We start from the raw sequence: 25,922 nt of genomic DNA, 5'->3' as shown, positions 1-25,922 counted from the left end.
TACACTAATATTTAAAAAAAAGTTAAGGTTTATTGTTTTTATTTTTTGCACAATTTCACTGAACAATATCCATTTTTTTAACTACTATCTAATTCGTTTCCTGACCCATCCAAAAGTTTTTCTATTTCCTGGTGATTCTGTTTATGTTCAGAAAATTTTGTGAGGAGGTGCAACTGGAGAAAAAATTGGGGATTTTGTTCATTATTCATTATGTAATCCCATTTGAAAATTTTAAGAATAAACACAGATTTTTGTTTTTGGAAAAATAACAAAAATAACCTTATGTAACATAACCATTGTACAAAAAAATTCCAGGGGTAGACACACCAGCGTAAGGAAGCTCAGTGATCGCATTACATTATGTTTTTTTTTCTTTTTTTAGACTTCTGCTCTCCGGACCAGATGTGTGACTATGTGCCCCCATCTGCCAGCCGAGATAGGAGGTCTTTCATCACAGATGTGGAAATTGACATGGCTTTCGTCTTGGACAGCTCTGAGTCTACCTACCCAACCGTCTTTACTGAGATTAAACGCTACATAGCACAGATAGTAGAACAGCTACAAGTGTCTTCAAATCCAACATCTTCCGTTCACCACGCAAGAGTGTCTGTGATCCAGCAAGCACCTTACGAATTCCTCCACAACAAAAGCGGCTCTCCCATCCATGTGGATATCGGCTTGACTGATCACCACTCATCTCAGGATATTGTCAGATTCCTGCTGGAGAAGACACTGCAGTTAGAGGGTGGCCGAGCACTAGCAGCTGCCATCGAATCGACGGTGGAGCTGGTGTTTGAGAAGGCACCTCTCCCACGTGATAGGAAAGTACTAATGTTGTTTGTGACAGGAAGTGTGGAAGAAGAAGAGGAGCAGCTGGTGCGTATTGCCACTGAGGTCAAGTGCAGAGGATTCTTCCTGGTCATCCTGGGTGTGGGTGAGAGGTTGACTGCAGGTGATACTCGTGTCTTGTCACTCATGGCCAGTGAGCCATCAGACGTCTTCTTCAAAAGGCTGGATAGCATCTCACACTTTTATGACAAACGCATCCAGACTTTCAGCCAGCTGCTGCCAAAGTATATCAGCAGTAAGTTCAAGACAAATGTCAGTGTCAGTCAAGCAATTTTAATGCCTTATTGTTCACTTCTTCATTTACTATTTTAGACTTAACGCCATGAATGGCTTATTCTGTGCTAGGTCCCTGTGGGTAAGACACTGTGTTCATTGTTACTTTTCTTTTCAGGTGAAAATGCTTTCTACATGTCCCCTGAAGTTTCTAAAAACTGCAAGTGGTTCCAGAGTGACCAGGCACTAAAAAACCCTTTCACAACATCACAGCAACAGGAGTAAGTTTTGTGAGCTATTTTTTTTTACACCATGTCGTCATTCACTGTTAACTTCTTGAACATGTTGACAGTTTCATTCACTATTTATTTTGTACATTTATAGGAAACATCAGAAACATCATGAGAATCACCAAGCAGTTCATCGAAGAAAGCATAAAAGTATGATTGTTGATGTACTCAAATGAACTTGATATACTTCTGCAGGCAATGTCTGTTGCATTGATGTTCGATTTGGACTGGTTATTTCTGTTTTCTTCATCATGAGTCAGGCATACTAGCTCACCGCTAACACTGACTGCCCATAAATCAGAAACCAGCACACTTCACAAAAGAAAAATTACCTAGAAAATTATGACCGGACATGAAAAGCAACATTATCTTAGTCACACTGGCATTCATCCACCACAGCTTCTGACCTACTCTTGTTTTCTCTGAACCTATGCATTGTCCTGCCTTGACACCTCTGTCTTACCACCTCAGATGCAGGTGAGCTACACATCTCTAACGTCACCTCCAGCAGCTTGAAATTGCGTTGGAGCAACCCAGACCCCAAACTCTTCGTCTATTTTGAAGTAGTGGTTACGCGTTTGCCTGACCATGCTCAGGTACTGAAGACCAACGTCTCAGGCACTGAGCTTTCAGTGGACAACTTACAAAGTACTCAGACATATCATGCTGTGGTCACTGCCCGCACTGCAGAGGGTCAAATTGTCTCCACCCGCAAAGGCATCATCACTACAAGTAAGTCCATAACACACCTACACAAATATGTTGTAAGCTTCCTTTTTATCCTATAAGACGGCGTGCTATTTAAATAGCCAATAAGCAATATTTTTCCTGCCCTATAACACGAAAGATAGAAAGTGAAAAGATCTTGAAAAGATCTTCAAAGTCTTGAAATGTAACTTGAAGCTGTTTATGAATGGAAACTGAGTGTGGGTGAGAAGTGGGTGGGTGTTTTTCAAATCTCTTTTCCAATTACACTGATCACTCCTCAGTCATTTTATAAAATATAATTATGTTGTAGTCCGATATTACCTGAGCACTGTTTTAGAAATGTGGCATTGCATTCAGCCAAATCATCTGGAATGGATTTATTCATATGTGAATATAGATGTATGAGTTTATATTTGGCCTCTAGGCCCTGACATTGTCACTCTCTTCAAACATACACCAATATGGAGAATGTTGAGTGACAATATTAAACAAATTTTGATTTCAGATTTTCTTTTGATGAGATGTCTTTATAAGCCCTTTTGGATATTTCAAAATCTCATCAGCACAATCCTTTTTGATTCCTTTAATGCATTATAGGTTTTTGGTGATTTTGTTATTTCTAAATAAACAAACTAAGAAACTAAAGGTAAGCTAAATTTAAATTAAAACTAAAATTAAATATTAAACACTTGGGCAGTTGTCTTGCCTGAATTAGCTCACAGACTTTGCTGCATTATTGCAGCTGCTCCATGACTGCTTGTTTCACTTTGACAGAAGCAACAGAGCATAAGCCAGCCAGTCAAGACACCAGTACTGTAAAAACCACACCACTGGACAAACCAGAAACTGGTGAGTGACTGGGTTTGTGTGTGCACGTGCATAACATTTTATTTTTCTGCTCTGACCTGCTCTGACCTGTAATCTGTAACTTTAAAGTTGGGCCCTAATGTAATTTTTTTTCTTTCTATGAGAACATCTTTACTGGCTGTAACCTTAGGAGGGTCAAGCTCCTTCACCTGCCCTACTTTCATTCAGTTAAGAATAGCAATGTTGTCTTCATTAAAAAAAGTCAGTGAGTGCAATACTTTGATCCCCTAGTGTGAGCAAGAACGTTTTTTTCTTTTACTTGCACTCTGCAGTTTACACAGTGCTGTTCTAGAAAGGAATTAACCGAATGCAATCAAGACTCCAGTGGATTTTTGTCATAATTAGCATTATGAAGTACTTCTATGGTTGATTTCTTGAAATGAATACATGCAGATAACCAGGACCACACAGCCATGCATATCCTGGATGACTAAAATTAACTAACATTTAACAGTGACTGAAGTTATAACTAACCAACTTTAACTTTACCTGTGGTAATTTTTTTTTTTGATCATCGTTCCTTCTGCTAAAAGCTTTGAATTTCCAAATGTCAAAATTCCTAATACTGCAATTAGCCTGATCCCTCTATAAAATGCCATGTTGAATGCCATTTCTTTTCCTCTGTAAGAATGCGGATATCAGTGCTAATACTCATTTGAAGCCAGTAGATCCCTTTGAACACCCATAAGCTTCTAATATGAATTTATCTGTTATCAGCTACTTTTAAACAGAACACAATAACTGCTGTATGCCTCATGTAGTTGCACTTTTAATCTTAACACTAACTCATCCTCTCTCTCTTTCTGTCCTCCATCATTGCTGTTTTTTTTGCATGTTCTAGTTAATGAATTTGCAGACCCATGCTCACTTGACTATGACCCTGGAATGCCATGCAAAGACTATCAGTCTAAGTGGTTCTTTGACAGAAAGCACGGGATCTGTGCACAGTTCTGGTACGGAGGTTGTGGAGGCAATGAAAATAGGTTCAACACTGAGACCCTCTGCTTGCAAAACTGCAGGAGGTCAGGTAAGTGGTTGTTGCTGCCGGGATCTCTGAGGGTCATGTGCCACTGCCCAGTGTGATGGCATAATCTTATGAAGCATAATATGAGCTTCAGCCCCAGACACAAAACCTACAATTGACCATTGCTAAACCCCACTCGAGAACAGCAATTGTCCAATCATAGCTTACCCAGTGTAACTGGGCATGGTGGGCCTGTTAATCTATGGTTTTCTCCTCATGCAAAAATGGTGGGCAAAGAGTAAAAGTGTAAGAAATCAATTAAACAGTATGTTTGTCTTACAGGCAGTAGTAACCTAGCTTTATTACCAAGAGCAAGGGGCATGTCTTTAGTTAACAATATTATTATACGGGGTTACAGGTACAGGTTACTTTAAAAAACATACCTGTTTCGGAGTGGAACATCAAACATGTGGAAGACAATATGTTAGTTTATCTGCTGACAATGTTTGTGGCTCTGTCCTGCTCTTTCAACTCCAGCCAAACTTTCTGTTACATTTGCCAAACTGATCAGTTCTTCCTCATCCTCAAAACCTTTTCTATTGTAAAGCATATCGTTTTAAAAATATAAACATTAATGGATAAATATAACCACCAACTTGCTTGTCCAATTATGTATTTTATAGTGAGGTTTTAGACCATCTAAAGGTTATGTTAAAGGTTATGCAAAGCACATTTAAGTTGCATCTTTTAACCTGGGACATGTAGCTTTAGCTTCAGTCACCATAACCATGTTACATGCATGATATCATCATGATATGTGACATGTGCATATTTACCGTTTTACAGGCTTTTGGTTTAAAACAAATCAGCTGAAAATAATAAAAAGTCAGTTGGAAACAGTTTTCAACGATCTCACAGATTTTTAACTTTAACTTTGTTTTCGCTACTAGCGACAGTCATCATCTGCACCAACAAAATCCACAGTTGTTTCCAAAAGTACAGCAAATTTAATAAGTCAGTCTGCCACCCTTATTGTAAACTGCAAATAAGCAAGAATGGAAAACTTGACAACGGAAGCAACAGCAACTTAAAGGGGTGGGGCTTAGCAAGTGGTCAATTAAATTAAAACTCACAGAAGGTAAAGGAAAGTTGCTCTTATTTCAGATGTAACTTTTTATATTTTTTGAGTCACATATATTGATGGGATAGTAAAATTGTCTTATAACCTGTCACTGATCACATGAGGTAATGGGAAAATGTGGATTACATCTTCATACAGCAGTATTAAGTAAACGTCTGTTGTCATTTATGTCGTCTTTGCACAACATTTTGAAAAACCTCCGGATAATTTTCGCTAACTGAGTAAAATACCGTTCCTTTAAGATGAAACCACATTTATATTTTAATATTTCCACAGTGCCAGAGCCTGAGCCAAAAGTGCAGCAGGGTGAACAGGTGGAGATCCTCCCGGCTCCTGGTGAGTTCTGATGTACACTCACTGAGAATAATATGCCTTCAATAACATGAATAGTTTTCTGTAGACATATTTTGTTACTGTTCCTTTCCTTCTCCCTGCCTGTTTTGACGACATAACTAACTGTGATGTAGTTGCTCATGTGTGCTATGCAAATACTAGCCAGTATGAAAGAAAAAAAAGCACTTTCTTCTTGGTCTCGTTTTAAACAAGCAAATCCACATCCTCAAAATATGATTTGGATCAGACCTTTTCAGACCACCCGTAATGCTTGGTATATATCTGGACATCAAGTCACCAGTGTTGCATGTTATATGTGTTACATAATTCAATTTCCACAAACTGTGCAAATTTAGCAAAACAACAAGTCCTTTGTATTCAACTGAAAACCCACCCACCTCCTCCACTGCCCTTTAGATGATCTAAATGGCTGATGGAACAAATAAAAAGCCAAGCACGGAAAAAATTAGAAAGTTATGCTTGTGTCACAGGAGTGAGCCAAGTCATAACCAAAATGAATGGAAAGCCTTGTTCACTGGTTCATTTCTGTTTTTTTTTAAATAAAAAAACCTAATAAAGACCAAGTTCAATTCGTCAGTACCTCGTCAGCATTGTACTAAATTGACTCAAGATACTTAAAGTAATACAAAGTCTACTCTAAACCAAATGCACAGATTATGGAAGAATTAAAAGCTGCTGTGATGGAAGCGCTTATGTTCTTTCCTGAAATATTAAAATGCATTGTACCAATTTGAATCCGCAACACAAACAGGTCACTGGCAAATTACAGTTATCATCTCTTCATTAGTCATAATGTACAATGGTAATGATACATTTACAGCTTATCACACCACTCATTGTTATTCGTATTTAAAGTCAACGCCTACAGCCTATCCAGAGACATGGACTCTCTCTCTGACTGCCCTCTAGTTGCGTATGTGTTCTCATACTTTCACTGACTGTCATTCTTTGTCACTTCCCTCACAGCGGCCTCTAAAGCTGTGGACATTTGCCAGCTTCCCAAAGAGGAAGGTACCTGTGCCAAATTTGTTCTCAAGTGGCACTACGATGCCCCCAGCAAGAGCTGTACACGTTTCTGGTATGGAGGCTGCGGTGGAAACCAGAATCGCTTCGACACACATGAGCAGTGTATGAAGGGCTGTGGAAAACCAGGTACATGTCGTGTTCATAGTATTAATCTCCTAGTATTAGGGATCACTGACTGGAAATGCACAAGTAACTTTTAAGTGAGGAGAAATGCTTAAGTGAAAACAGTACTATGAATTATGTTGGAGCATGGTTTTTCTCTGTAATGGGTACATGTAATAAGACATCAAGTTTTGGGGAATAATCTTTGATTTACAAACACCATTAGCAGTAACAAGCAGTAACAAGATCCAAAAAACCTTTATTGTGCTGTTAATTTTTTATTTTGGCAGATATCTGTCTGTGGTACAGCAAGCCAAATAAACCACGGCCTTACAATTTGGGTTGGCATGCAAAGTACCAGCAAAACTTAACCCATTTGCCCACTCTTGGACAAATGAACAATTGTAGCCTTTACAGTACACAGTATGAATCATGCAGATAAACTAGTCCCGTGTTCTCTTAGCCCAGTTGCTACGGAAGCACATTGCATTTATCGAAGACAAAAATTGGGAGTCTTCATGTAATATTTAATAATTACATGTTCCATGTCTCATGACTATGTATCTCAGTAACAGCAGTTTAATTGTTCGACACGCCCCTTCATTATGCACACTGGAAGATAAAGTTGTGACACAGGATCTCCCATTAGTTTTTGGGTTCACACAGTGGTGGAAAGTAACTAAGTACAGTCACTCCACCACAAGTACAGTTTTCAGCTACATGTACTTTACACAGAGTATTTTTACTTTCTGCTGTATTATATCTCTACTCTCACGGTTGGAAGAGAACTACTGTACTTTTTACCCCACTCTATTCATTTAACAACTAAAATTCTAGTTACTTTCCAGATTAAGATTGTACATAAAACCACATATGAAAGATTTAACCTTACAAGAGTTACCTTTTTTCTTAAGATTTACCTTAAGAAAAAAGCATGAGGAGCCCATTGTCACATTATAGATGTCTGTCAGTTGTGTGCAATACCACCAAATAAACATACAGACTTACTAATACGTACAGTTAAAATTACAAAAAGGAAGAGAGAGAGAGACAGAGAACAAAACTAAACGTAGACTAATTTGGTCTGTGTTTTATTGTGGTTACTTCATAAATTGGAAAAATGTGCTATGGAATGCTGAAAGGTGGTGATAGTGGACTGCTTACATCGCACACTGATGACTTACTTTAGTTAAAAATCAGTATTTTGGGGAGTGACAGGTAATGATTAGAAAAATGCAGCACAGATTGCACCAAGTTCATTACCACAAAAAATAGCCTATAAGTATTTAAAGTTATGAAATTATTATTCAGCTTTTTTTTGCAGAATCATAATATTTTCTTGTGGCCCAGTAGCAAATTTTACGAGACCTGGTACCAGTTTGCTGTTTCAATGTCTAAAGCTGTTTCCACAGCAACACAATTCTAGTGAACCAGATCTAACTAGTCACAAGTGTGCTCACTGCACTTTTATTACACTCAGAACTGAAACATAGAAAACTCAGTGTTGCCCAGTCTTGTTTTTTTTTTTGCAAAGGCAACTCACCTCAGCAATCCAAAGATATATCTATATACTATATATATATATATATACTATATAACTATAACTCATAGAAGGATCTCCTAATGATGAGATAGTCTACTACATCATAATTGTGAGATACAGAAATTGTTATCAGTGAATACAGCATGCTTCCTTAAATTTCTGCTGATCAGTCTCCATCTGGCAATGCTAAATCAGTGGAGTACCCTCTTAATATGCACAGAGACTAAGAGACTAACCATGTTTTTCTTCTCCATTCATTGCCAGCACCCGTCAACCGAGGAGTCATTGCTGCAATAAGAACATAGGAAAAAAAATGACAAACATGGCCAGCTTTTACCTCTGCTCAGGGGATTCTGAGAAGAACCATCCAAAATGGCCATACTGTAAGGATGCAATACCAAAGCAACGGTGACTGCACTGGATCCACAAAAATGGACTTTATACCCCAAATTCTTGAAGTAGTCTTTTTCACAACAAGAAGGAAAGCAACACGATTAGCTGCATGATTTGTTTTAACCTACTGGTGCTACATAGTATGTTTGTTTTACAGATGGAGTTCTTAATCGCATTCAGTTTTGTAAAGTCAAGTTTTCTGGAACATCATATGAGTTTTCATATTTTTTTAAATGCAGTTTTATGGTTGAACAAGAAACATATATGAATATCTTGGACAGATATTAGCAATAAATCGATACATGCAGGACTGGCTTTATTCAGTGCAGTAATCTTTTTTATATTGTGTTTTTTTTACATTCCACATTCACATAGCAACATAGGCTTTTATTGATCTATATTGTTATTCAAACTCACTCGAACCCTGTTGAAATATTCCCTCACTATTTTACAGTCACAGAATCCAAAGCAGTGTTTACACAAGTCTTGTATGGTGGTGTGTGTATTTAAATGTCAGTGACCAACTGCTCGGATGCAAAAACATTAATGTAACATAAAGTGCACTTCTGGAGCCACTGCCTCAAAAACACAAGTTCCAGCTATTGAGATTTGGAATGTACTTGTTAAGCTGTTTTTATTTTTGTTTCATTTGGTTTTACTGAAATTAGTTTTTCATCTGGGTATAGGGGAAATAAAAATGAATTAGACTTTCTAATAAAAATGAGCAACTGATTCTTTTTTCATTCTTGTTTTAAATTAAGTCTTACAGATAAGAAACAGTTACAAACATTCAAAAGCACAAAACATATTTGCCATCCTTTCAAAGATGGGGCTCAAAGAGGAGCCAAAGATTGTGTTAAACCAGATGCCATACAAAAGATTTCCTAATTTACAAGACTATCTGAAAAAGTCACATTTCCCTGGGGAAATTAACACTTAACATTTTGGATGACGACTTCACTCTTTGTCTTGTCAGGTAATTATTGCTGCCACCTGTGGCTTGGTGACACTGAGCTCCCAGACGAACGTCATACACGTAATGTGTTCACCTCCTCAAGGGGCTGTATGCTCTGAACTTTGTGGCCCACTAATTTGTGTCCTGGCCATGCTGCACCTGCGCCAACTGACAAAAAGCAAAACAAAACAAAAACATACAAATAAAAAAACTACCTGCAGCAACTACACTTAATGGTGTGTTTGGGTGATATTTAACTTACAAAGTCAAACATTTACAAGTTTATTACCAGCTGTCATACATGTGTAAAGTGTAAATACAAGCTATAGGATAAAGTAAGAAAACATACATACTGTATCTGTGTTTACACGACAAGTTGTACAGCCACCTAGCAAGTCATAAGCCAGGTTAAAGTGTAAATTTAAATATATAGTATAAGTTTAACATTATGTCTAAGTTAACAGAACCATTATTTACAGAGAGCTGTGCCTGCTTCAGTGGTCTACTTCATTTATTTTATTTACAGGTGACTCATGACAACCTGGATGGAAATAGCCTGTAAAAGGCGAGGATGACTGATTAAGTGCTCCATTTAGCATCTGCCATCATGCATTCGTATGGAAAAAAGGAAAGTTTCATAAAGAATTCAGGAACAGTAACTAACCGGGAAGACAATGTTTCGAAAGAAACCAGGGCTGTAGCTACCACTGAATGGGAGGCAGAGCCTTTCCTGGCTCATGTGAGCCCTTGGTTGTGCTTCCATAGGCTGAAGCTGCTGGGGGAACTCCCTTACGCACTTCTCCCTTCTCCTCCCCCGTCTTCCCAGGCATTTATATCAGATTACTGCACGTTATTAATTCTGTATCTTCTCTTTCCTGTAGTCTATGCTTTTCCTGTCTGTCCTCTCTGAGTTCACATTCTCATGACTGTTTGGGAATTGGGAGTTTGGGGATATAATCAATTACAATTACAGACAAACGTGGTGGGTTTTTAAAGCCTGATGTTAATGTTTTTAGGGCAAAGAATTGAAAATGAATTGAACGAATAAGATGGGAAATCCCTCCAGAAATATAATTTATGATGTTTTTCCACCAGAATTGTTTTCCTGGCAATGTGGAAAATATAATTTATGCCATCATATAGAGAGGCTGCATGTATAGAAAATACCACTGAACAGTTTAAATGAATATGTAAATATAAAGCGGTATTTTTTAGGGTGGGTGAAGTCGCACCAGGGGATTTGTATTTGTGGGGGGCATGTATGCAGTGATTATTGCCCATCATTACTCTTCAGACATTAAAACGACCGATTTTACAGTGTGAAAACAGAACACTGTATTAAGGCACTACAAAAATGACCATGTTAAGCTGTATACTCCAAGATTTGAATTGTTTGAAAAAGGATACGGACATCCTTTGAGAGAGCAGACCTAAATCACTTAAAAAATAAAATAAATAAGCTAGCAAAATAGATAAGTTAGAAGTGTAAGCTTAGTCATTGTCTAATGAGGAGAAGATTAAATATTGGGTCAGTGAATTTTAAAGGCTCAGGGGTACATGCTTTCTTCAACCCTTGCAAAACTTTCAGATAAATCATTACTCTTGGGGTTTTTGACTCAGTTCATTGTTTGGGTTAACTCCCCTGATTTCCTCGCATACTCACCACCTCACTTCAGTATTTCATCCCTGCTTCGTTTTACACCAAATTCCACCACTTTTTCCCAACATGCAACACAGTCAAATGTTGGTCATGAAGAATTAAACCAAATGTTAAAAATAAAAAACTAAATGCTAAAAACCTAACCTCCAACAAACTGTTAGGGGAAATATACTGAATTTAACATATAATGTACACAAAGAGGCTGAAAGTGTGCGAACACCCCTGTCTAGGCTGAGTAGTTCCAATTAAGGGAAATCTCAGTGACACAGCATGCAATTATATTTTAGACAATAGTGTGCTTCCGACTTTGTGGCAAGTTCATGTGTTTGACTGTTTCCTGTTTCAACATGACAATACTTCCACCCACAAAGCCAGGACCACGAGACATGATTTTCCCAATTCGGTGTGGAAGAACTTGACTGGCCTGAGCTGGGATATCAATGAACTTGAATGCCAAATGTCAGCTGAATGCGGCGTCCAACATCAGTGCTGGACCTCACGAATGCTCTTGTGGTTGAATGGGAGCAAATCTCTGCAGCAGGTTCAACATCTGTAGAAAGAAGTAAGGGCTGTATTAGCAGCAGATTAATGCCTATTGTTTCAGAAAGAGATGTTCAACTGTCTCATACGGGTGTAATGTCAATATGTCAACATACTTTTGGCCATGTAGTCTGTAGACAAATAGCCATAACAGTTGAATAGAATAATTTTTTGACTGGCACTACAGGCACTTTTCCAGGCATTACATATGATTAGTGAAAAACCCGATGTTCTGATTTGGTAATTTTGGTTTTGCACACGTTGCTGTCAAACATTTAGTTAATGTGAGACTCGATGTTTTGAATGTCCCACATCACATACAGACAAATCTCGTTAGCATATTATACAATCCCACTAGAGGACAATTATTCAAATCTAAAACCCTAACTGAAAACAGCTGCTCACAATTATTGTTTGGACTTGATACATTTACAGCAGTGCTGTCTTTTTCGGTCTCTAGGTGGGAATTCGTACTTTTGGACAGATGTGTTAAAGCTTCAGAAAGCTGTATCTTTCTTGTCATTGAGTGCAATAGCTTGCATTCACATGTGCACACATGTAAACCTCATTTAGTATGCTGAATATACATTTACATGTGGTACTGAACAATATGTTTCCAGTGTATCCATCTGGAGTTGATCAGTAACACACTTTTCTCGGCAGCCACTTCTCTCTCTGTATATCCATAACAGCTCGACCATCCCTGTATTCATTTGGAGCTATGATGCCACACTGTCATGTGCAAATTGATTAACTATGTGGTAGCTGATATAGTGAATTACCAACTGTTGCTGTCATCACTGCTCCAAAAGCCAACACCACGTTAGTGCTGAACATAACAGAGGGTTCTTTTCGGATATTTTCCTGAACACATTCTATTAGATCAGTTCGCACCAAAAATGGGATTGGCCCAAAGAGCACTGTGTTAGAGAAACTGTTCAGCATTTTGGGAATTTGCTTTCTTGCCAAGAATTAGATAGAAAGATTGATACCACTTTCTTACCAGTCTTTTCAATATGACACTGCAGCCAGCAGCCAAGTAGCTTAGCTTAGCATAAAGACTGGAAACAGAAGAAAATAACTAGGTTTTTATTTACAAAGGAAAAAAAAAACCCTTTCCAGCACCAATAAAGTTCAATATTTATCTTGTTTTTTTAATCTGTATAACAAATCAATGTGTAAAAATGACAATTTATGGAGCGGACAAAAAAGTTACCTCAACTTTTGCCCCAGATCAATGGGGTGGGTTACTCCCTGGATTATATTTCATCTTCTCACCGGTGCCTGAAGCAACACCTCGTTACTAATGCAGACCCTTGCTTTTTTAACGCAGGGTTTTTTTTCGATCCAGGTTGACAAGCTGTACAACCCATCTCGCCTAAATGTAACCATCATTTTCAGATTTGTTTGATGTGACACTCTATTAGGTGTACTTTAGAGCCAAGTTAAATTTTAGAGTAACTGTGAAACAAAAGTTAAAAACCAAACTCTTGCTTGTCCTCAGTGTACAGCAAAAAACAGAGGCCAAAGCAAATGGCATGTCTATGTCAGAATTTCCATACTGAGCAGAGAGTGACAGTGCAGCTTACTGTGGTACACTGCCAAGGCATTCAGCTCATGCCAAAGCAAACCACCTTTTCACTTCCAACATGCAGCCACACAGCAGAATATAATTAAAACAAATAACCTCAGCACCGTTAAACAATTCAAATCATTATTTTGATGATGGATAGAGGGTGAGGCAAGGATCAGAGAGAACATTTGAAATAATGGGAATCTTTCTCTTACCTATCCCAACTAATTCATGCTGCCCTTCCACTACTTTCTTTATTCCCAGTTTGAGACTTTTCTTTATCTATTGTCTGGGCAGTCTATGCATACTACAACATTTGTAGGATGTATGGTTACATATAATAAGGCACTGGTTGCAGTCCAGTGTTTTAATAGATAGAAGTGAACTCCAATCATAGTTTCCATGCCATCCCAGTGAATGATTTGATATCTGTTTTTTGATAAATAAATAGAATTATATATATATATATATATATATATATATATATATATATATAGTAAATGATGTTTGAAATGTTTTTAATCTACACAAATAAATACACAGATTACCATATTTTCATTTGAAAGAATGCAGAACTCTTTTGTTTGCACATAAGCAATCAAATAATGCAAATAAAAGTTTCAAGCTTGTGTACTCAAAGTGCCTGCTTGCAAAAAGATGAGAGCAGGCTAATTCTCTACTCTGTGGCTGATTAAAGATTGATTCAACTGGAAAGTCATCCTTTTAATGCCCTTTCATTTACTTCTCTCTAACTCACAAACAGGAACAATTTCAGCCTCATGTCCTCATGTACAACATTTTCTTCTCCATTCTAGTAACAACAATATTATCAGGAGTTGTTTAGATGAGAGGGGATCTCATTGCTTCCAGTTCACTGAGCAAGCTCCTTTGGTTCTACCATATTATGCCTTTACCAAACCAGTGGATATGCGGTCATTTCCACAAGCTGATGATTGATATAGGGCCATGGGACTACCAGTGTAAACATTGTCGGAGGAAAGACCGTTGCTGAGCTTTGTGCCACAAACATAAACTGTTCAAAGACTTCATTGAAAAGTGTGTGGTTTCTCTGAACATATCTGGAGCAACTTTGAAAACCAAAGGCCATTGGTTTCATCTGCATGACCTTTTTTGAAAATGAGTGAAATTATAATTTGGGGTTCAAACTGGGTTTTGATGTTAGGAAACCTAAGCAAAACAGCATTTAATTGTGCCTTGAAGCTGAAGTTATCCTTCTGGTGAACAATCATGTAGCTGTGGTTTGCTCGACTATTTTCCAGTTGATGAACTTGGTGAGGGTAAACTTTGAGCGTGGGAGCTCTGCTGAATCCATGGTGGCTTATTACTGTCTGTAGCCAAAAGAACAAGGGGAGGGGAAAGGAGTAAGGATTTTTTACTGTTGTAGTTGTCCCAGCGATGACTCATACCATTGGCTCTGCATCTTTCCACAAAAGCCATAAAAGTCAGGGACCTGTAATGACTTTCACATTGAGCAGCAGAGCTGTAAATGCACTCCGACTATCTGCAGCTCCTGGATCACAGCAGAAAGCAGACTCATCTCTTCCCCCACCCACTGTTTCCTTTGGCTCTCTTGGCCCAAACGAGGCATTCTGTGGCATCCCTAATACGCTTGTCAGCTATTGCCCATTCATGGTCAGGCTAAATGCTGAGCCTACATTCTTCAAATCTCCCTGGAGTAGTGAATGCTGAATGCAAAATTACATGTCTAACATGAAAGGACAAAGAGATCTGAGAGAATATAAGGAGCAAAAGTTACCTAAAATTGCAAAATTTAAGATTCTGTCACCGAATGAGGTAAACAGAATGGTGACTGAGTCTGTGGCCCACTGATGAAAGTATTGCTCTATTTATATATTTGCAGTGTGATGAACCGGGTGTCTGTGGCGACATTCGTGGAAACGGTTAAGTTATTAAGTTATTGCTAATGGAAACCGAACATTTCTTTCTGCTGCAGCTTCACATTAAAAGCATTTAACTGGCGAAACACGAATTGATCTTTATTATGAAGCAGTCACAGGAAATGTAGTATGTTTGTCAGTGAGCTGAACACTTAACTCTATCGTTCATCAAAAATGAGTCTACGAAACAAGACAAAGGTCATTTTCAGCATTTCTGACAGCGGGTCAGTTTGAAATATTCCAGGGAGTAATGGAACAAGAAGGAGCAGCCACAGTGAGCTGGTAGATGAAGAGCTGCAGGCAACAGGGTGCACACCTCCAACCTCTCAGCCAGCTAACAAACTCCTTTCACTGTGCCCTGCTGTTCGCAGACTCATGCCATGTCCAGTATCAAATCAGGTCACGGTTGCTCACAGAATGATGGAAAAAGGCCAATTATTGCCTGGTTTATTTATCAAAACGACAATAGTTTGTTTTACTGCCCCCCTGAATTCTGTGACCTGTAGTATTAAACCGCATTTGCTGTTACCACCAGTAACCACTGGTTTCGCCAAATCAACCAGGACTGAAGTCTTTGAGATTGCCACTTTAACTACTGGATTTTTATGCTTTTTTGTCCTTAAAAATGTCAGAATTTTGGGGTGACAGATGGATCCTCATTGTCCTCACTGACTGTCACAAAACCAAAGACATGAGGATCAAAGTTTTTATTCTCAACCAGATAAGAATTTAAATTATTTATAAGTATTTTTTAAATTCTATGATTAATCTCATGTGATTAAACTCACCAGAGTCCAGTAAATCTAACACTTTTTACTGATGCCAAATTGAACATGAGCCTTTTTTCTCTAAAGCTTAATTGCACAAAACTGGTATTATATGACAAAGTGTGACTGCAAGCTGCTGCAGGAAATTTGAAAACATAAGTGACCTCCCACTTAAGTGAGTGTGCTCTGTTTCCCTGGCTGGGGGGAACAGGTTTTACTGCATATCACCCACACAATACGACACCCTCTTGTGAGGTTTGTGCTGATAGTAACGGTTTGGGCTAGCAGGCCTCTTCTGGCTTCTGGCCGATGCAGATTAAGGTTTTATTTCATGGGTAAAAGGGTGAATGAGAAGGTTCCTAACTTTTAAATCCTAAATAACAATTTAAATAAGACAGCCTTTCGAGATAGTCTTGGTGTGGAACATCATCTGCATTGTTGCTCTCCTGGCTGCCCCCAGGACTGCTGTTCTGCATCAGTAGTTAATTACAGGTCAGAACTGTCCACCCCATGTGTGACTTGTACAGTTTAAATAATAAAATGAATGGTGGCTGAATCCCATCTAGCTGCTTCAGTTTCAGGGTCTTGGTTTTGTTCATGCTGGCTCACTGTTACAGTCATGGCCTCATGGGACACATGACTAGAACAGAGTCATTGTTAATGTTATTAGTTCCAACTGTGCTTTTCCTATGATGACAAGTGACTCTTAGAAAAGACTATAAAACTCTGTGTCTCTGTGACGGTGATATGAAATGAGAGCCACCTTCTGTGCCTTTCAGCAAGATATATTCATATATGCATGTATATATGAATATATACCGTTGATCTAAAATATTCTAAACTCAAGGTTAGGTCAGGTATTCAGCTGCTGTTAGCAGCATAACAACAGATTCACAATCAAATTTTTGAATTTGCTCAGATTTCCAGTGTTGTGTTTGGTAATGTTAATCACATTACATATAGCAGGAGCAGTATGCCAAAAGAAACTGGGTATACTGCTCCGGCGTTATGGCCATAGCACCAAGATCCAATCACACATGGTGGAAGGACTGGCCAACAATTAGAAATAACTTCTTTTACCAGTTAAGATTAGCAGAACAATGGGAAAAATAACACCTCGCCTCCATCACTTGCGTCAGTTTATGATGTGCACTATTCCAAATTGCGCTGTATTTATCCATAAAACACACATAACTTTGAATTATTTTTAACAGTCTTCTATGAAGTACAAGCCTCTTTCCACAAATTCTACATTCGCACTCTATTAATTTGGTTAAATTATCTGCATGTAGTTAAATCCCGCTGAGGCTTCCAACAATAAACACAGAACAGAACTCACTGATTACTTGGCATTTTGTCTATGCTCAGCTCTGTTCTTGTGAGTAATTTTAAGGCAAATGCATACATTAAAACCATAAATGCACATTTCACCTAAACAAAAACTGTTTTGTTAAAAAAAAAAATTAAGAAACCTTTCACAATTCACCACAAAGTCTGAAAACTAATTAGCCCTGAGGAAAAGGGATTCTAGCCTAGTCGCAGTGACTCTGGCTCCTTGAGGCCCCTGACCTCCAGTTACGGTAACATCATCATCGCAAGAGAAATTCAGCTGGGTCTCTCTCTCAGATTTCTCTCAAAGCCGACACTTTTTCATGCCGAAGAGTTTGCCGAATGTATGAATGTCATATAGATTTTAAAGAAAACTGCAGGTCAGAAACTGATTTGAAAGAGAAAACTAAAATGTACAACTGTTTTACCCACTGATGAGTTGAGATAAAAGGTGTGTGTGGTAATTTCCAAAGTTAAAAATCACTTTCAGTTTTACCTCACTAAACTGTTGGCTTGTTTACAGTCTGTGTTATCTTTGACTGAGTTGTAGTGATATCATGTTCCCAGAATTCATCAATTGCTTTGCTTGGTACAATGTGATGTGAAGACATATGTTGAAATGAGATTTTTTTTACAGCAGACATTCTGGCCTGTCGACCAGAAAAGCACTTTGACCACTGTATATGCCATGTCCATGAACACTGCTGTGTGTTCAGTGTTCAATCTGTGTTTAGAGGTTCGAGAGGTGTACAGCCAGAGTAGAGAGATGTGTTTCTCTAATCGGTCTGTAAATATCTTCAAGGTTGTGCTGGTGTCATTGATAAAAAATATCTATTAAAAATGAATATCACAGAGAATTTGGCCCCATTTCCATCACTCTTTCATCACCTTTCTTTCAGTGTCTTAAAAAAAGCACACTCAAAAATGTATTTGAATGCAGCGGTTGTAACAGCATATGATGATGATGAATAGTTTTAGAATGAGATGTTCAACAGTAACATGTAGGTGTAACATTTGTGTGTCCACGTTCTCTTTGGATTTAGTCTATTTGAAGCCCCTACCCACCAATGGTGCTCAGGGCTGGATTTGCGTGTACTGGCTGTGTTTGATTTACATTTGCCTCATTGTTTTATTAGTTCTGTAGCACCTGTGAAGTTTTTTTGAAATATACCTTTATCATTCTTATTGGTAGATGAACTTTGGTGATGTCTCATAATTCCCGGCATGGCACTGGCCAACTTCAACCTAAGCAGAGGTCTAATCAGCTGGAAGCAAAAACACCTCTGAGGTAGTGCTGGGGCTTTAAGACTGCAGCAACTACGTAAATGACCATGAGCTCTCACACAGGTGGGTGTGTGGAAACTGACCACAAAAGTACTTAAACACCTTCTCTTTCAAAAGCAGCTGGACATATGGGGCTTTTTTGGAGAGCGGTTCTTCAGAGCCCGCTGGAAGGTTCAACGCACGATCACCATGGCGGATTTCGTCATTCCAATTTGATCAATAATTTAAAAAAACAACAACAACAACAAATAAAAAACAATATAAAGAAATCTGTCACCTTCATGTCTCTAGCCCCCCCCCCCTTCATGCTGTGGCAGTTTAATCAGAATGCAGTAAAACTGAAGTTCATTTCCTGTCTGACATTCTTTCCATCCTGAGTCATCGGTGTCAAAGTGTTCGCAGAGAAGATAATTCTATTAAAAGATTAGATCTTTTTCCAGATAAAGAAAAGAGAAAGGGATGCTATAACATTACAGAACACAGCGGTCTCTATATCATGGTTTCATATAAATTTAGTGCCGCTTTATGCTTGTGCCGCAGCTGTTGACTTTAAAAATGAACTCAAATGACACATCGCCTCACTCACCCTCCCTGTTAGTTACGCATGTTGTATTATTCACAAATGGAAACAATCATGCTAACAAAAAGGGATATTGGCACAGAAGGAGCAGAGAACAACAACAGCTTTCTTTTGAGTTCCTCCCTCTGTCAGTTGAGGTTTTTTGCTTTACAGTAATAGCGCTAGATTGCCAACCAGTGAAAAGTCACATGTCTACAGACCTCTGGAAGTGGTTTTGTTAACTTGCTTCATAATAGAATCAGCCTGCAATCCAGATTTTAGGTTGTACTGAATTTCCTAAAGCAGATAAGCTGTTTAGCTCAGCTAAATTTTATATGCTTAGTGTTTACATTTTGTATGCTTAGTGCATGCTACATTTATCATCAGAGAGAGAGATTTTCCTTTGTCTGTAACTCACTTTACTGAGTGGAAAACAAAAGGATTAGAAGTTAGAAGAAGTTATTTTCTATTTTCTTCAGGATGACACATTTCACATCCAACTCCTTCACGTGTTTTTACAAATAATGAAAAGTGGATAAAGGAAATATCTCCTCCACCAAACAATTAGAAGCAACTTGGACAAATTTCAATATTAAACAACATCTTAATATTTCCAGATTTTCCTTCATATTTATGTAAGGATGTCCTCCAGACATGTTTTCAGGAATAGAAATAGCCTGAATTGAATAATAATTTGGGTTTGGTTGATTTTTCACAAAAAACTTTGGTTTTCTATTTCAATCATTAAAATTACATCTACATATCCTTTCTCATTGAAAGGCATCCAAACTAGTTGTGATGTCACAGCTCATGTTCATATGTACATGTGTTAAATTGAGATTTAAGGTGAGCACAGTGAAACTTTCCTCCTTCAGCTGATGAATGTGAAAACAACCTTCTAGTATCAAACTATGCACATGTCATTCTGCAAAGTGAAGCTCAAAACTTCAAGTGAAGTAACAATAAGTATTTATTTACATTTACATTTCTGTGCAGACTTTAAGTCTGCGTGTCAAGTTGTTTTGATATTAGGATTTAACCAATCAGCAATCTGGAATTCAAGTCCTTGTACTGTAATTAATGTGATTGATGTCAAATACTGCACATTATAACCCATCAGACTCACAAATCATAACTTCACATGAAGTGTGCCAGCTCAGAGGCCTCCAACACCATTTTGTTCACTCTTTTTATTTTCATTCGGTCACATATTCTTAAAATCTGTTAAAGCAGAATTTATGTGGATCTGATTCAAACAAATTGTCACACATTCTCTAAGCTGTAGAACTTCAAAACATTATTACACATGTTTGTATCTTGTTCAGCTGTGTAGAATTAGAGTGAGCCTTAAACTTGGCTTTCAAAGGAATTGTGTTGAAAACCTAATTGAATTTATAATAGTTTCATTTTTATTTCAGTCTTAGTTTAGTTGATTGTTTTTCATTACCATTTGTGAGTCTGTACGCTAAAGTAAACATTTTATCTCACCAGGCACAGAAACCAATAAAGTGCTGTTTCACACAGATTGGGCTAATGGCACTGGAGTTAATTTCCTGCAGGGGGAAGTTGGATTTGGGTCGTTGCACCTGATGTTGGGTGCTGTAGTGATAAGTAAGAGCAGAGCTCTACAACCTCTGGCTTAAGGAACTGGCAGAACCTCTACAGGTTTATCGTTCCCAATTAACCCTGAGGAGTAGAAAGAGAGTGCAGAAATGTGACAACCTACGCAGAGGCCTAAAAGATCATTTCCTGTGTGTAAACCATCCAATGTATACGTTGGGTCGTTGTGATATGATTTTACACGGCATATTCCTGAGCTTTGTTGAGTGACTCATACCTTCAAATATCCAGAGAATTCAGGGAAAGTGTAAAGTGATAACATGGGACAGGGCTCAGTGACTCCCTTTAAACCACAGTGAGAATGTTTAGATTTATCCTTTGGGAGCACAAGTGTATGCTGGGCAGGATAGTGAGTTTAATACACTTACACTGCCATGGGCAAATGGGGTTACTGGGTAAAGCAGTAACCCCATTGTAACTGATGAACCTTTATACAACTGCTTAATCTCATCATTTGGTCAGAGATTTTTAAAGGATAAGTCTGGTATTATTCTATATTTTTATTAATGTCAACAAATCCCATTTGTCTCTCTTACCTTCTTACTTTCCTACCATGTCTGTGGCAGCCATTTGCTCTTACTAAAGATGTACATCTTAAAAAAATGGGTAAAAAAAATGTATAGTTTCATTTTAAAACGAGAATTAAAGTCTACGTTAATGCTAGTGGCTCTGTTAGGCTGTACTTAGGCTGAGGCTGATGGGAATGTCATTAGTTTTGCAGGTATTTGGTTCAAATTCCAACGAATTGGACATATAAAAAAATTTAATGATAGCACTAGGAAAAAAGCTAAGAGATCAACAAAGTTATTAAGTTAGTTAATAACTTTGGGGGACATGCAGTTGAAATTTTACAGAAGTGTTGATTAATGTGTGTTGATTTTACAAGTTAAAGAAAGGGAAATTAATGCTTGTACTCAATTTCATCCATCCAACAGCTGTTGAGATATTGCATACTGCACCAAAGTAGTGGACTGGCCAACTGACAGACATTGCCATCCACAGATCCACATCCCTGGCATGGCTAACCCCTATGATATTCTACCAAACCCATCCAACTTGTTCTGCTGGGGGAAAGCAGCCATTCAAAAGCCCTGGGCGAGGGGCGCTGCTGCTGGCATCATGACTAAGTCCTGAAAGCCATAGCGGACACCAACTGCAATGGGATTAGCCAGCAGCAGCAGAAGACCATTGATTTCTTCAAGGCCAGGGAGAAGCCAACATCAGCTGCCAGGACCACTTCCTCTGGCTTGCTAGCAATGGCCACAAGACTGGGAGCTGAAAGATGACCTGGGGAAGCAACTGAAGTTCCCAGAAACTGCTGCCAAAACAACGCTATGGCCATGGTGCTGGAGGTCTCCAAGTAGGTAATTCTCTTGGAACTCGCTGTTCCCTAGGAGGATTGCATAGGGGAGGCCAACAAGAGGAAGAGGGCAGAGTATGCTGAGCTAGTGGAAGAATACTGAAGCAACCGGTTGCTTCAATATTCAATTGGTGCGAGCCCATTGAGGTGGGATGCAGAGATTCGCAGGTTAGTCCGTCAGTAGGCTTTACAATGTGCTGGGCATCACAGGGGCCATCAGGCCAAGGGCCATCCATTTGGCCACCGAGGCAGCAGAAATTGCTTCAGGGTGGCTGTGGATCAGGAGAGGAGAGTTGTGGGTGAGATAGCACTACCTGGACACAAGCCAGGGCAGCCTGATCGACCCCGGCTGGGTCACCTGGATGAGGGCGTCCGATTGTTGAAAGACCCAAAACACCCAATTACCCTAGGAAACATCACTGATGATGTGTCCAGGCACAACAGTTGGGTACTGTAATTTTTTTCAGCAAACTTTACTCAAACTAGACTCAATACTGCATTTGTTGGGGAGCATTTTCTGCTGTGGACTGATGCACATTTGGTGCTCTAGTGAGTATTTCTTGCAGTATGACCATGTTTCTGGGATTGCGTCAAAATAGTATATACAGTGTGTGTGTTCATGGTGATGAAAGAAAATGTAATCAACTGCAACAGTAAGCCTCATTTTGTTATTAATAGTTTTTGGACAAAAATGGAGCCCTATGGCACACACAAATAAGATATATCAGGCTTTGGATGCACAGACATAACTTGTTAGTGGGATCAATTCACTGTTGATTTTGATCTTTTCACAGGGTTTGTTGACAAAAGTACAAATAAAGAATATTACTAAACTTATCCTTTAAAGTGAAGTGAAGTTTTTTCTTTATTCCAGGGATCTCCATGTGTGAGAGGAAACACGCGTATGTATGAGAAGAAAAAGTTCTATTTTACGAAAAGCAAAACAGAAAAGAAAAATGTCTTTGATTTAAGGAGTCATGGCTTATAACAAAGGTCGCACAAATGACTGAAATAGACAATTGGTGGAGAAGAGTAATGTGTATATTCCAGCTGGCTGAGGCTTACATACTGCAAGAGCTATCTCTGCTGTGACTCCTTAGCCAAGTCACTCCCACATCCTAATACTTTCCAAAAAAATTATGGAACATTAGGGAATCTTAATTGGAAAAAGCTTTTTGGCATAAATGAGAATTTATATTTAACTTTGGTTCTTTTTCAAGTAAGAGCAGACATTAAAGCTGTATAAAAGGAAAACACGCTATTGTGTGTCCTCACTGTGCCCTGCCAATGATCTCTATTCATTTTCCTCACTTAATTTCCTCTGCAATTACACAAAGTCTAAAGGTGACATCCCCATGAGCAGAACATGAATGGAGGGACTTATAAAAGGCCTATTCAGTTTTGTCTGTAAGCAGGACCCTTAAAGCCAAGTCAAGTCCTGCTGGATATCTTCACTTTTAATGGTGGATTAGGAAATCTCCTGGCTGAGAGATGTGAGGAATGGGAACCCAAGGCCATTATCTGGGAACTCTTACTGAGGTCACATGGCTTGGAAAAACAGCTGCATTAAAAACTGCATCTAATTCTTAGTTCGTGAGAGTAATTATTCATGTTCTGTTGGTTCTCATGAGCTCATTTGGGGATGCATGCGCAGGACTTAAGGAGCCCTCAAGTGCTTTTTTTTTTGTACATTTCCAGTTTTTTTTGCGACACCTGTAACATAGATATTTTAAATGTAACCTTGCAGTAATCTCTAAAATTCCCATAACCTCAATGATAAATTGTTGGAAAATTCACTTTGGATACAGCTATATTTAATACAGCTATATGCCTTTGTCTTTCAGCCTCTTTGCAGCAGATACTTGTCCACTTGGCACTCAAAATGCCTCTGCAATGTTTATTTCACTCTCCTTCTCCTCACTCTTCCTCCACCATTTCTCACGTTTTGGCTCCTACCAGCCCCTCAGACCATCTCTCTTCACCTCCTCCTCTCAGATCCCCCTCTTCTCCCTCTTTTTCTCATCACCGTCCTCTTTTCAGTCTCCCACATCCTCTTGGAGTCTTCTCTTGGTCTCATGCTCATGACTCATCGTCCCACATGGAAACATTTTCTGTGTGAATGTGAGGGAGCTTTTACTGCTGCTAATGAAAATTTAAACAACAGCCTCCCAAGTTGGAACAAAGGGAAAATTTGAAAAAAGGGAAATCTGGTTTTCCGCCTCTTATCCAAATATTGCTATCTTTAATGAAAGCTTTATAAACTTGTCTATGATACATTTATGTATCACATCCAAGAGATTCACCATTCAAGATTCAATTAAATTATCATTATGCAACACAAGATTGTATAATGAAATTACAGATGCAGATACTTTATCTACTTTTGATAAAGTAGAAAAAAAAGAACCATTTGCATTTATGATTTCTTTTTATCATATTTGGTTCATCAGGTGTTTATGGCAATTTATTGACCACAACAATGTTTATTTTAGAGACAAAAACCAATATTGTTCATTGCATTTGGAACATTTGGAACATTTGAACTGGTTTGGTTATTTTTTCTTTTCAAACAGGAACCTTTTTATTTTGCCTTATATATGTACTTCTCATATGTCTAACATGTCTTGGCCTGAACATGGACAGCAACCATTTTTTTGCCCGCCACGAGGTTTAGACTCTTTAACCTGCCTGGCACCCCTCCCAATGCTGCCAGTTTAACCTTGTAAGCTGCCTACATGAAAGACCTGAAAAAAAAACAAACACCTAAACAAACAATGTTCACGTGGTCTAGTTTTTGGTTTCGTTCAATTCAAACTGCAACACTACAAGGTGCCCCCCCACTAAAGTATATTGTTGATAAAATAATTTGTACACAAGTCTTGACTATTCCATGTATGATATTTCTGATCAAGATTACTTCTAAACACTGACATTCCCTGACGGTATTAGGTGATGTGTATGAATGTGTGAATCATTTTTGTACATTGTTTACCCTCCTGAACATTTTCACACTTTAGATGTTATTTCTGTCTTCCTGGTGCACAATAAAAAAATATTTACTGTCATTAAATTGTGGGTGCAGCAGACTCCACAGAATAAGGAGCAACATGCAAGTATTCACACGTTGTGAACAGCAAACGGTGAGGGTTGCAGCCAAGAAGAGTTGGTCTCTGGATAGGCTTTGGTTACAGTTTCTGAACTTCCACAAAGTGTGGTACATGTTTATGGTATATTTTCAGATGTTGTGTACTCCAGTCGCAAAAATATGAATAGGCAAAAGTTGCTTGCTAGTATATTCCAAGTAAACCACCAACTGATTAAGGAATGTAAGGGTGGCAATGCTGTCAGAATTTCCTATAAACCCTAGTTAAATAAAATACAGACATCAATACAGTTCCTTTGTTTAACTGTATGTAATTCCAAACATCCAGGTAATAAATTGTATGGTATGGTTCTACTTTATTAATCCCAGTTTTTATGAAGCGGATATTTAAGTTCAGAATTGCAAGACTATATTATCCCAATATTGGTCAATTTTGCCCACAAACCTGTAGCCCCTTAGCTCTTTCCAATTGGCAAAAAGTAAGGTCTCGTTACAGGGTTGTTACATGGCCCCTTCTTTCTGTCAGGGTGTAGTCTAATCTTTTTTTTCATTGGCCACAGGTAGATAGATTGTAGATTGTGAATACATAGTTACATACACCCATTAACTGTGGTCGGTCCCACTGTGGCCCAGTCTGGAGGGCCTGAATGCACAGGGCCGCGAGGAGAAACCGAATCAAGCTGGGAGGTTGACATAAAGAAAAGGAAAGGATAGTTGAAAGCAACAAGGCAGCTACTTCACTTGGCCTAATGGGAACATTGTAACAGATTACAATAACTTGCAACCCCTAATTTGCAAATCCT

The 25,922-nt window shown here is 38.5% G+C and overlaps 1 protein-coding gene across 3 annotated transcripts in view; it reads left to right on the top strand.

The window, feature by feature from the left end:
- Window positions 1–9,182, top strand: part of LOC120801312 (collagen alpha-3(VI) chain-like) — an 82,461-nt gene extending 73,279 nt beyond the window's left edge. For 2 of the 3 annotated variants that reach the window (XM_040148138.1, XM_040148140.1), the window contains 9 exons: window positions 383–1,084; window positions 1,241–1,343; window positions 1,447–1,502; window positions 1,824–2,084; window positions 2,835–2,909; window positions 3,769–3,954; window positions 5,309–5,368; window positions 6,353–6,538; window positions 8,322–9,182. In XM_040148138.1, the coding sequence (XP_040004072.1) occupies window positions 383–1,084; window positions 1,241–1,343; window positions 1,447–1,502; window positions 1,824–2,084; window positions 2,835–2,909; window positions 3,769–3,954; window positions 5,309–5,368; window positions 6,353–6,538; window positions 8,322–8,362 (1,670 nt within the window). In that variant the 3' untranslated portion in view covers window positions 8,363–9,182. The remainder of the gene's footprint in view (window positions 1–382; window positions 1,085–1,240; window positions 1,344–1,446; window positions 1,503–1,823; window positions 2,085–2,834; window positions 2,910–3,768; window positions 3,955–5,308; window positions 5,369–6,352; window positions 6,539–8,321) is intronic. The other variant, XM_040148139.1, reaches the window with a different exon arrangement.
- The last annotated feature ends 16,740 nt before the right edge of the window (window positions 9,183–25,922 follow it).

Source organism: Xiphias gladius, chromosome 16 (genome assembly GCF_016859285.1).
Source record: "Xiphias gladius isolate SHS-SW01 ecotype Sanya breed wild chromosome 16, ASM1685928v1, whole genome shotgun sequence".
Lineage (NCBI taxonomy): Eukaryota > Metazoa > Chordata > Actinopteri > Istiophoriformes > Xiphiidae > Xiphias > Xiphias gladius.
This window is presented reverse-complemented; position numbering and strand designations above follow the sequence as displayed.